The sequence below is a fragment of the Rhinolophus ferrumequinum genome, chromosome 8, assembly GCF_004115265.2.
Source record: "Rhinolophus ferrumequinum isolate MPI-CBG mRhiFer1 chromosome 8, mRhiFer1_v1.p, whole genome shotgun sequence".
Lineage (NCBI taxonomy): Eukaryota > Metazoa > Chordata > Mammalia > Chiroptera > Rhinolophidae > Rhinolophus > Rhinolophus ferrumequinum.
The window spans coordinates 25,936,758-25,949,886 of NC_046291.1; the positions used below are offsets into that span (position 1 = coordinate 25,936,758).

The window sequence follows — 13,129 nt, forward strand, 5'->3', positions numbered from 1 at the left end:
CCTAAAGGTATTCCCTAGAATCCTTGCCTCAGGCTCTGCTACCAGGGGAACCAAAAGCATCACAGCATCCTTTAACAGTAATTTCAAATCCCACCTTCCTCATAAAATCTTCCCTCGGCACTAGGTCTCACACATCACTCCCCATCACGTTTTAATCTTATTTCTTTCCCATGGGCTCTTGGAAAGGAGGAATTCTTTTACAGCTCTGAATTCCTTGGTTTGTTCAGCACAGTATCTTATGCAAACCAGATGCTCAATAAATATTTGTTGACTGAATGAAAAATGAATTAATCATGCCAATCAGCACGAAAGTCAGGTTCTTTATTTCACCTACCTAAAACTACTCATACATCAATGTGGCTATTTTCTTCTTTCAAAAGCACTGCATGAGCTGCTTTTAATGAGAAAATTACTGTGTGCTTGTATGTCTTTAAATTAGCATGTTCTAGATATTCATCTTAAGTCAAACACCGCTGATTCCCCCAAAAATTAGAATAAAGATCTTTTCCTAAATCCCTAACCACCTTGCCAGATGCATTACTTCAGAGCTTTTCATCATGACTTTATTCTTACTTAACAGTTCTTTAAGGCCTTCACTTTCCACGTGAAGACTTAGACTGCTCCAATCATCTGAATCCTCGAACCACCCCACCTTCTCACTTTCATCAGTACATGCCTCAAACACCATCCCTGGGTGGCGGGAAACATCACTGCGAGTCAGTGCAACGATCTTTGCATAGAAGAGCATTGTAGTTGAGGTCTGTGTACTTCTCTGAACTGGGGATAATACATCAACTTTCCTTTTCTGAGATTCCTGGAGACCTAATGTCAAGTATCACCACTATCTACATATGTATAACAAAGCCAAGTCTAGATATGACCCAGGTCTAACAGTGTCTCCTCGTGGGGTTTGTTGGAAGTTACAGAAGGTTTAGTCTCTGTTGGGATATCAGTCAACCCTCTATGTTCTAACCAAAAGAGTAGGTACACAAAAGGATAAAGCCAAATAAGACAAGGTCTGGCCCCCAAATACAGGTTACCTAATCAAGTGAGACTGGAGAATGTGGCTGGAACCTTAGACTAAAGGGGCTTTCCAGTAAGTCTGTGGAGGTAGACCAGTTCAGACTAGCTACCCAGTTTTAAGCAGAGGAAATAGAATAACAAGTACCTGACTATTTTTTCAGATTGTTGAACAAACTCTAGAAGAACCAAAGGATTACCACCTCACCCAGGAGCAGATATTTTAGTGTGGGAAGCCATCAAGGCCTAATTCCATCATTTTAGATAAAGTAAGCGTATCTATCAGTACCCAGCTAATGGCCCAATTGATGTCAGGCTCTGCCCAATTGTTCTTCCTCCCCCTATGGCGGAACAAGCATAGTGAAGGTGTGAGTCCTTCACTAGAACCTCCCTGAGAAAGAAGAAGGGTTCCACGGGGTCCTTTTTTCCAGGGTGGTGAGATGAGAATGTGAAGATTATCCTCATTATAGGCTTGCACATCCATAATGGTGCCCCCATTATCCAGGCACCCTGGAAATTATTCCTCCGCCATTACCTTCTCAGGGAAATAGAGAGATAGAGAAGAGCATCCTCGAGAAACACCTCCCTGTTCATCCACAACCTTCCCTGCATTTCCCCTAGAGCAGCCCATTCATGACAGAACCCTCTGTTCACTCTGCAGTGTGGAATGCAAACCATGTACAGCTGATAATTACATATGCACAATTATTTTAGCTTGGGACAAGGCTTGACAATAATAATGATACAGCTTTTAGCATTTCCTCCAGCCCCTTGTAAACATCAGAGTTGTTTCTCTCTACTCACTTGGTCCCTAATGGAGCAAAGTCCATACTCTCCAGGTTTCAGGTCCATGCCTCAGTTTTAGGCCATTACCATCCACTATTGATGTCTTACATTGATTTCACCCAATTATATAGCTCTCCTGGACACTGTTCAAGACAAATGTACAGGAGAGGCTTGTAAGACCCCTGCCCCCCTGCCACTCTCTCACTAGAGTACCGTGTTTCCCCAAAAATAAGACCTAGCTGGACCATCAGCTCTAATGCATCTTTTGGAGCAAAAATTACTATAAGACCCAGTCTTATTTTAGTATAATATAAGACCAGGTATAATATCATATAATATAATATAATATAATATAATATAATATAATGTAATGTAATGTAATGTAATGTAATGTAATATAATACCAGGTCTTATATTAATTTTTGCTCCAAAAGACACATTAGAGCTGATGGTCCAGCTAGGTCTTATTTTCAGGGAAACACAGTAGTGTTCTCTTAGAAACAATCTGTTGCCTGATTAACCAAGGCTTTCCACCTAATGCTTATTGAGACTTCTGCCCTCTCTGATATGGGTGGAAGAGAGAAGGATTACAGGAATTTCACTTCACAACAAGTAAGAGAGCATGCTGAAGGTCTGAGCATTCACATTGGACACAGTCAGATGTCCTGGAAAGTTAAACATAAAATATTCAGTGACTTACTAGGGTTGTCATGATTTTTAATGGATGTCTGATAAACAGCTGTAGGACAAGGGGATAAGTACCAAAATGTGTCACAAACGTTTTCAACTCAACAGAAGTACGTTGTCTGAATTCTTAGTACTCACTACCTTGAATTCGTATCAACCATCGGCCTGCCATATTGTCTCCAATTTTTCCTTCAGTCCACTTTCAGCAGAGAAAAGATCACACAGTATCCCTTCTTCGCATTCACGAAAGTCAGAAAAAACACTGACTGAAACCAAAGCAAAGACTTGTGCTGCTCTCATTAGAACACAAGCTCCAAGCAATCAGCGACTCTCTTCTTCAGTGCTGAAGCCCTCAACACTCAGCCCAGGGACTGCCTTGCTGGGGTAATAATAACGAATCATAAATACAAGTATTTATTGAGTGTATTAATCAGTTCAGGCTGCCATAAGAACATGCCATAGACTGGGTGGTTTAAACAACAGGAATCTGGTTCTCACAGTTCTGGAAGCTAGAAATCCAAGAACAAGATGCTGGCTAATTCACCTTCTGGTGAGGACCTGATTCCTGGCTTGCAGATGGCTGCCTTCTTGTTGTATCCTCACCTGGGATGGGGCCAGGGAGAGAAAGCTCTCTGCTATCTCCTTATAACAACACTAATCCTATTAGATCAAGCTCCCCCTTATGACCTCATTTAACCTTCTACTCCAAATATAATTAGGTTGGGGGTTCAGGTTTCGACAGAAATTTTAGAAGGACAAATTTCAGTCCACAGCGTTGAACAAGCCCTTCCAATTGGCAGACATGTATAAGTACCACACATTAGCTCATTTGATCCTTACAACAACCTACAGCTTAGGAAGGTAACTGAAACTTCAGAAGAATACGAGTATAGCCATACGATGGCATATGATTCAGCTACAACATAGATGAATCTTGAAAACATCATGCTAAGTAAAAGAAGCCAGTCACAAAAGGCCACAAGTTGTACAAATCCATTTATATGAGATATCCAGAATAGGCAAATCCATAGAGACAGAAAGCAGTTGCCAGAGACTTGGGGGAGAGGAGAATGCAGAGTGACTGCCATGGGTACAAGGTTTCTTCCTGGGACAACAAAAATGTTCTGCAATTAGACGGTTCAAAAACCACTGAAAGGTACACTTTAAAAGAGTGAATTTTATGGCGTGTGAATTATATCTCAAGATGTCATTAAAAAAGAAGTTGAGAAATTTGCCCAAGTTTGTGCAATTAGTAAATGGCAGCCCTGGGTTCACACCTAGGTCTGTCTGAGTCCAGAACCTGTGCTTTCAACCATTACATAGCTCTGATCACAGTTATTCCCAATAAATATGTGCTGAAGACACCAACAAATTTCATTACAGGTAATATAGGCTTTGGCATAATTCCAGTCACACGTAGGGGGAAGACAAACCTCAGACCCTCCAGGATTTCAAAGGATCAAAACGCATTAAGAATAATTAATCTAGTAATCCCTTTTAAACCTTCTGTAATTTGGAACAATGGTTATTCTAGAGGAAAAGCAAAACAAATTGAAAAAGAGAGTATCCTGAAAGGAATATGACTAAGGTCCTCTGAGGCCATAATTAGACCTTTTGGGCAAATAAAATGTAAATCCAATGGTGTGACGTCCATGCTGAACTGCCCTTGAATGGCTTCCCACCCAAACACCTCACCACGGACAAGTTCTGGCTACATGGCATCCTCTCTGATCTCGTCTCCTGTCTCCAAACCATCCCATTCCCCACTACTCCAGTTACACCAGCCTCTGTCCTGCCTGAACATTCCACGTTCTCCTCAGCACTTGCTGTCTTCCTGCCCCCGCTGTATGGAACCCCTCAGCCTCCAAGCTTCATCCAGTGCCTCATTTTCGACGATCAGGTCTCAGCTCAATGTCCTTCCTCAGACAGACCTTCTGGCTTCCGTGGCATCTAAGTCACATTGGCCACCCCCACCGGCAATCCCTCTCCATCACACAGCCCAGTTGCATGTTCTTCAATGCACTTATCTTTATTTAGTGGTTAACTGTCTGCTTCTTGCCCTGGAATGAAGCTCCATCGGGGAGGCAGGGACCTTGTCTATCCTGTTCCCTGCAGCACCAGCACCTATAGCAGTCGCAGGCATATAGCAGATGCTCACTCAACATTTGCTGAACAAATAAATAAAACACACACCTCTGCCACGAGATGCCTCAGCAAGCTAAGGCCTCGCTTGTTCAATCTATGAAAGCACAGACTCCAAAAGTCTCCCTTCTCAGGAACTCACATCGGGGTAATCTTCATAAGCTGGCAGTCCAGGCCTGGTGACATCATTAACCATCTACACCCTATGGCCACTGCTTTTATTAGTTTATTTTAACATCATTACGGTTTCATTCCTTCTCTGAGCCCATATACTTATCATATACCTTTTCCCTTTTCCCTCCTTTAACAACTTATTGTTGTCAATAGTGTGGCAATGACAACACTATGATGGAAATGAGATCCCTCTTTCCTCCAGAGCTATTTTGGTTCCTTCATGACTGATGAAAAATTCTGTTGACTCTTCATTCTAACAGGGATCAACTTTTTAGTTAATCCCAGCCATTGAAAGTCATTTAAACTTGAGATCCACCCTGGCCAAAACACGTCATAAGCATATAGAGTGCAATTCCCATCTCCAGGTCATACCAGTATGGCACTCACGTTGCACTCAGATGGATCGGGACTCTGCATAGGGGGCGGGGGGCGTCCACATGATTAGAGCTCTCCTGGTTTCCCTCCCCCCGCATTTACTTTTCCCTACGGGGACGCATTTTCTCCCAGTCTATAAGCCTCCTCTTGACCTCAGCTCCTTTCTTAGCCAGCCTCGATCCTGATACTTAACTACCCAAGTTATTTACCAGTATTCAGAGAGGTCTGCCGCCATTGTTCTTCTTCTGTGCTACTGCCAGAAAAACGGAACCCTGACCCATGCTACAATCTGCCTCCTTCCCTCACACTCTGTAGTGATGGAGCACTCCATGTTTAAAAACAAAAACAAAAACACATCAGGAAGAATAATGCTAAGACGAACACATGATTTACAATGAAGGTTGCTCATAAATTCTTTAACACGACCTTGGTGCACTTCCTCACCCATGGTTCTCAGCAATTAACCTCAACTTCCATCATTTTTCCCAAGCCCCAAGCCACCCTCCCTCTCCATCCCAATCCCTAACGCAGATATAACACTGTCTCCAAGAAGAAGGAAATCTTTAGAGATGCACTCCCTAAACTCCATCCCTTCACCTGAACACCCGTCTCTTAACTGCAGACACAATAATACCTTCACGCAAATTGGGAAGGAACTGCCTCTCCTGGTTCAAAACTCAATTCTGCCCTCGTGCCCTTGAGCTCACACCCTTCTGTTTTCACCCAGATCCTGCTCCATAAATTATCTCCGCTCTCTTCTGTAACTTCACCTCCATCTCTCAGCCTATCATCTTGCTGTTATCCCTAAAAGGCCCTCTCTTGAGCCCCAGTGTCTTTTCCTAGCTCCTACCCTAGCTCTCTTTCCTTCTCAAACCTCCTCAATGGCTACTTGCTGTCTTCACATCACCTTTCATTCACTCCCAGCCCGTTGTAACTTGGTTTCTGACCCCAGAGCTTCCCTGAAACTGCCTTCAGACGACTACTGGTTACTTAATTGGCAAATGCAAAGGGAAATCTTTGCCCCTTAGCTCAGTAAATCATTCTACTTCGTGTGACGATCACACCTTCCTGTTTTGAAACTCTCTATTTAATCATGCTTCTGATTCTCCTCCCAGTTCTCTGATCACTCATCCTCTGGTCCTTCATGGGCTCCTCTTCCTCTCCTCACCTCTTAACTATCTTCCTAGCTTATGTTCTCCTTTCTACCCACCCTTCCTGACAATCTCCTTCACAACCAGGTTTGTCATTCACATTTTTATGGAAGTGACTCTCAACTGCACTATCTCCAGCCCCCTTGTCTTCCCTGAGCTTCAGACTGTTATAGCCACCTGCCTCCTAGACATGGCTTCATATGTGTCCCAAAGCCCCTTGATTTGAATCAATTATGTTTATTCTGATTTCATACTCTTTTCCCTTCACCATTTAAACTGTTTGTTCCCTGGGCTGCGCATTTCAGCTGGATCCACCTTCCACCCCGCTATCCATTCAAGACACCTGTTAACTTTAACTCCTCCTTCTGCCTCATCATCCACATCAAAGCAATTTTAATGATTTTTATCAACTGAAGATCTTGAGAGCATTCCCTCTCCGTGCCTCTCCGCACTTCCTGAGAACAGAACTTCTGTTTATTCTCCTACTTCATTTTTTATGGTCTAGGGGATAATGGCCAAGCACTTGAGTATGACATCCAAGATCGTCCATGACTTGAGTGGTCCCTGGGCCTACCTCTCCTAACTCATATCCCTCTGCCTCAACCTGGTCATTTACCATGCAGTTCAATAAAAAAAACTCATGCTCCCTTAACATGCCACACTGCTACACGGCCCTGCCTCCTAAGCCCACACTATCTCCTCTAGAACATAATTCCCCATTCTCTCTCTCTCTCTCTCTCATCCATCCCCAACACTTCCTTTCCTCACTAGCACTTATTCTCCAAGATTTAGCTCAAGCATCACCTTTTCCAAGATGCCTTTTCACACTCCTCCAGCCTGAAAGAGCTGCCTCTCTTTGGTGCTACCATAGCATTCCATGTTCATCTTGAGCACAACAAATTCCACACTTCTAAAATTACATCGTCATCTAGTGACCTGTCCCAATTAGATTATAAGATCCTGAAGGCAAGGGCTGCTCATAGTGGTGCTCAACTTGATTCCTCCGCATGTTAAATATTAGTGGTAAATAACCGTCTGGTTTGTTTCCAGACTTCTAAGGACCCTGGCTACCCCATATGACACTTTCTCAGTCATGTGACTGGGAGACTGTGCTGTGACCGTGATATTTAATGTTAAAAACACATAGCAATGTTGGTTGCTATCACTACAGTAGGAGCTAAAGGAAGAGAGGAACTAAACACTGAAATTAGCCATACCTTGCTTCTCAACATAGCCTAAGATTTGGCAAGACCAATCTCTCAGGCAGACGCAGTGCTGACAAAGCACGGTGAAAAGGAACACCACCAGTGTTCAGCAGAGTCAGAGAGGAAAACCTGCAATACCTTTAACAAAGGAAATTCTCAGTTCTGCTGACTCATTCCGAGTTAAAGCTGCAATAAAACTTGAGTAAGGTGCACCCGCGCTGACTCTGCATTTTTTTCTGCAGAGTTCACAGAATTTGGCATACAAGAAATTTAATAGTTGTTCTTTATAGTCCTTTGCAATTTCTCAGATATTGACTGCGGTCACCTACCTTATGGTGTCTGAAAGCATTACATGGTATTTTTCTGTCCAAGATACAGCTCTGGTCAAAATAGTGATGAGTTTAAAATACTGATGGAAGCTTCTTAAACTAAAGAAAATCATACAGGAAATCCCTTTCACCCAAGGAAGTCCACTGCTAGCTCAATTAGAGGCTGAAGAGCCCTGATTATGTCAACACCTCTTGCTCATGCTTTGTACAAAGACATCTGCACAATTGGTTTCAACTTAGGAAATAGCATTTAAATATCAACATAAACATATGCTCAGAGGGGAAAAAAAGGTAAATTTTCAACAGGATCAAAATGTCTAAAAACATGTATTAGAACAAATTACAAAGCAAAGAACCTTATCAAAATATTTGCAAGTCATCATTTTCTTTGTTCTTCATACAGAAGTCATACGAATTGCACAATGCCAGGTAAAATGGAAGAAATTTCTCGACTGAAGTCTAATTATGTTTGAGTCAGTAATTTATCATGCTTCCCATACATAGTAATGATTGTAGTTAACATTTAATTAACATTACTTCAAATATTTATTTCATTTAAAATCATAATATCTACCCTGTTTCCCCAAAAATAAGACCTAGCTGGACCATCAGCTCTAATGTGTCTTCTGGAGCAAAAATTAATATAAGACCCGGTCTTATATAAGGCCTGGTATTATATCATATTATATTATATTATATTATATTATATTATATATTATTATATAACACCCGGTCTTATATAGTATTTTATAGTAAAATAAGACCGGGTCTTATATTAATTTTTGCTCCAAAAGACACATTAGAGCAGATGGTCTGGCTAGGTCTTATTTTCAGGGAAACAGGGTTCAGTACTGCATTTGAGATACTTAACAAGTTAAATGTTAAATGCCTTTTCTTTCTGGAAAAGAAAAAAAGATTGAAATAACTTCAGACTTGTATATTTTTCTTTAAGTGCTACATGACATACAATCAGCTAGAAAATATCAGTTGCGTCATAACAGACATTATTTTGACTTAATCATTATCATGAAATAAAGTTTTATTGCACTTGCTTAACAGGATTATGACTAAATACTTACTTGTTCAGTGTGAGGTCAAGAATAAATTTGGCGCCGAAGGCTGCAATCTGGAAGCTTGCCTGGGCTAGATGGACAGCCTATGGATCCAAAAAGACAGAAAAAAAATCCTTAGCTTACTTTCTTGTCTTCAAAGCTGAATATATCAATATCAAGAATGATATTTAATAAGAACTTTTTTATGGATTGATTCACTTCTTTATGGATCCTTATGTAACAATTCATTTTTTTAAAAGAAGAGTAGGTACATTGTCATGGCTTTAGTTGGAAGACCTAAATATCTGTGCAGCAAGAAACTAATAAAAGACAATGAATGAGGCCTTTAAAATGAACACATCACGATAAAAATCAAGAGTATATTCAGCTGGACTCACAAAGTGACCATGATGAATTATGCAAAAGTCTGACTAATTAAAGCTTGCTTTCAGCCTATTTTGTGTACAAAGCTAACCAATTCTTTCTGCACACCTAAGTGAAAAACTATGTCAGCTCTCTGCTAGTCATCAGGAATTGGAACTTTCTCTAAGTGATGTGTCAGCAGAATGTGACAGTAAAATGGGACAACTTTCAAATTCAAAAGCACTTAGAACCACACCCATGTGCATAGTGAGAGTTTATGCCCCCCTTTAAAAGTCACACATTTACAGATATTGCCATTACTGTGCTTTAACTCAAACTACAAAGATAATCTCATCTAAACATAAATCATAGGTAGTAGGTGTTAAAGATTAGTATAGCTCACAGAAGCTTCTTGAATAATGTCAATTAACAAATCAATAAAGTTTTGTCAAAATGTTATCCAAGATAAAACTCTCCTTTGTCACCCTCTCAGGAAAGAAAAGGACAAGGATAGATGCAACATTCACAACCCGCTCCCCCTCCCTTGCTAACAAACATCCCTCCTCCAGACTTCATTCCTAAAACACAGTGGATGTTACAAATCACCAGTGAAGTGCTACATGCATAGCAACCAGACACTTTCCACTCCCATCTTCCCCTCAATACCACCCATGCTCCTCGTGGCCCTCCTCCATTATTGAAATCTACTCCTTCTTCAAGGACAACATGATTGCATTACTTTCCATGAAGCTCTCCTTCACAAGCATGAATGAAAATGAACTCTTTGTCCTCAGGGCTTCAGGATAACTTTATTTGTTCCTCCCTCCAAGGACATGGGGGCTTCCCATCCCATCCTGCACGGTGAGCTCCACAACTCACATCATAAGCGTCTTGCAAATAGTTGTAGATGAATGACCCTTCCCCAAAATATTTGATCTTTCAACTAATTAACAAAATATTTATTGTCAAGACTTATTCTATCCTGCCAAACCTATAAAATACTATAAACCATGACTTCTACTTCTTATCAAGCACAACTGATGATCAGATAGTCACTCTATAATAATCAATAAATAAAAAAAGGAAATTAACAAATACTAAATTTTAAATACAAAATAATGAGAAGGCACCAGAATCCCGAACACCATGGGATAGCATGCAAACGCCAAACAACCATGTGTGGAACAAGGTCACTGCACTTGATCTAGGTTTCCTGCATGCAGACAACCACATGAGAAAGAAATTTCTGTCTGGTCCAATGTGGTCTCTATCATCTGCAGAAGAACCTCTCTCTCTCTAATACAAATATCATATATAGTCTTTAAATTCATTCTGTGTCTTGAAGCATTAATTTTTGCATGAAGTTTTATATATTGATGAATAATTTGTACAAAAAGGACATTTTCCAGCTGGGTCCCAAAAGCCTTTAAAAAAAAAAAAAAAAAAAAGCTTAGTTCCTGAAAATAAGATAGTTCTATTTTCTGTTAAGAATATTAAATAGTAGAAAAGAGTTCATTAAGAATACCATGGCCTAACAGTGCTGATAAACGTACCTTCTTGAGCATCTTTACAAATACTAAGAAAAACCTGACAGTGACCCAGTAAAAGGCTCATTTTACAGCAAATAAGCAATGAGACAAGTACAAACCCCAACAAACCCTGTTGCAAAATAAAATAGCATGGTGGTAACTGCTTACCCCATTTTATAGAATTTGATCACTGTTAAATAAGTTTATACCAAGTCAATCTGACAAAATTCAGTTTAACAGAATTTAATATAGAGCTAGCAAAATAATATTAATCTTGAGATTTTTCCTTTGTTTTTGTTTTTTTTTCAGTCACTCATTCCACATACATGTGTTAAGTCCCACTCTGTCTACAAAGATGGCTGGGACACAGGCATGCCCTCAAAGGAAGTGTCAGTCTCCAGGATGGCAGGGAAAGCTGCCAGCCTCAGTGTGCCGCAGGGGTCACAGAGACCAAGGCTTCACTGACATGAAGAGATTGAACAGTATTTCCAAAGATGACTAAGAATCCACTTTCTAGGAGAAGAAAAGACATTCAGGTCATGGAGGAAAACATTGACAAAAATTGAGTAAAAAATAAATGTGGAAAAAAATAAACCTTTTAATTTGTAAAAATGAGTATGGCCTATAGGAAAACAGCTTTTGGAGGACAAGTCAACGAATCTGAAAACGTGGGGTGGAGACTGTGGGGCTTTTTACAATGTGTTCAATGACATGTCTGATCCCAGATTCATACACGTGGCCAATATAGCAAGCTTCCCTATAAATGTCCCCCCGCTTAGCCCAGTATCTGGCCCTTTATCATCTCTGTCATCGTCGTCATCAATAACAACATTATGATTCCAACATATTGACAGATTCCTCTCCACAACTGAAACAATTACAGTGCCATTAACAGTATTCCTGTTTCTCCATAGAAGGGAAGAAAATCTAATGTTATTACCTTTATCAGCAAGAATGTTTTAACATTTAACTTATCTTAACGCTAAGAGGCAGCACATTTTCATATGTGTTGGTACAAGATTTCCTCAAGCATTCATCTTCCTTGCACATAACATCAAATGGAATTAGTATATTCATCTACTATACTTGCATCCATTTTAAGTAATTTCAATACGAGGGATGTATGTTATTTTTCCTATATTCTGTTTCTCTTTCCATTGCTATACTTTCTGCATTTGTATACAGAGTACAGATTCTTCTGTACTTGACAAATGCTACTTTGCCCTTCACTCTACTCTTTCTGCTCTGTCCTAGACATGATTAAAACAGCTTTTAACTTGTAAAATCTCTGTTATCCCATATCACTTGAACCTTTTTTCTTTAACAAAATACTGTAGTTTTGATCATTGTCAATTTTAAATGTTTTCAAATCAGGTAAAATGAGTCCTCATTATTATTGTTTTACAAATTCCATTTTCAGATATTTGTTTTCTACTTCATATTAACCTACCTCTTCCAAATGATAGAAAAATTAGAAGAATGGCCAGGATGAGTAGAAAGTTTATAATATGCAGCCATATCACTTATGGTTTATTAACTATTGTAGCGTCAACTCACTGACCACCATCACCAACACCCGCTGAAATCCAAAGCCTACCCTGAGTATTGCTTTTCTTTTATAAAGAAGGAACTACACACTGAGGTTTAGAAATGTGTTCAATAATACAAACTCAGACCCTAGGAATACCTCAGAGATGAGTTCATGAACACACATAAGGTCCTAACGACTGATTTTCTCCTTCGAGATATCTGTTAAGTAGGCTTGATGACTAACAATTGTTTTTACAAGGACAGTCACTGTACTAGCTGTGGAAGAATGCAGGGTTTTATAGTCAAACAGCGTCATTCCACGATAAGAATAAGCACAGCCCTGGGCTCAGAATTACCACCCTGAAGGACTGACAACAGCTGTTCCCTGAGCATTTTGATATTTTTCTTTCAACTCAGAATCTGGCACAGGGAACTAACAGGAGCTCTATAAACAAAAACAACTGAACTCAATTATATACACAAAACTCCTTCACTGAAGAACAATTTACACATATTAACAATGTGCTTTTGTTGCTCTGTTTTTTTCCTTTGAGTAGATGGCACCTAATGGTATATTAAATAAGTTCAGAAGACTGTCAGGGTCCTCAGCTAAAACTGGTTTTGCATCTTCGGAAGCAATGCTTTGGTATGAAGCAATCATATGCTCAGCTTTGTGTGAGGAACATTCCAAAAGCTCAAGAGACACAGTTATATTTTCTTGGGACTTATACTCTAGAACAGTTAACATTAATATAGACATGAAAGCAAGAAAAAAAAGATGACTAC

The 13,129-nt window shown here is 40.0% G+C and overlaps 1 protein-coding gene across 2 annotated transcripts in view; it reads right to left on the minus strand.

Annotated features, from left to right (window-relative positions):
• Positions 1–13,129, minus strand: part of ADAM23 (ADAM metallopeptidase domain 23) — a 147,026-nt gene that overhangs the window by 105,303 nt on the left and 28,594 nt on the right. For both annotated transcript variants that reach the window (XM_033112242.1, XM_033112241.1), the window contains exon 3: positions 8,949–9,025. In XM_033112242.1, coding sequence (XP_032968133.1) covers positions 8,949–9,025 — 77 coding nt within the window. The remainder of the gene's footprint in view (positions 1–8,948; positions 9,026–13,129) is intronic.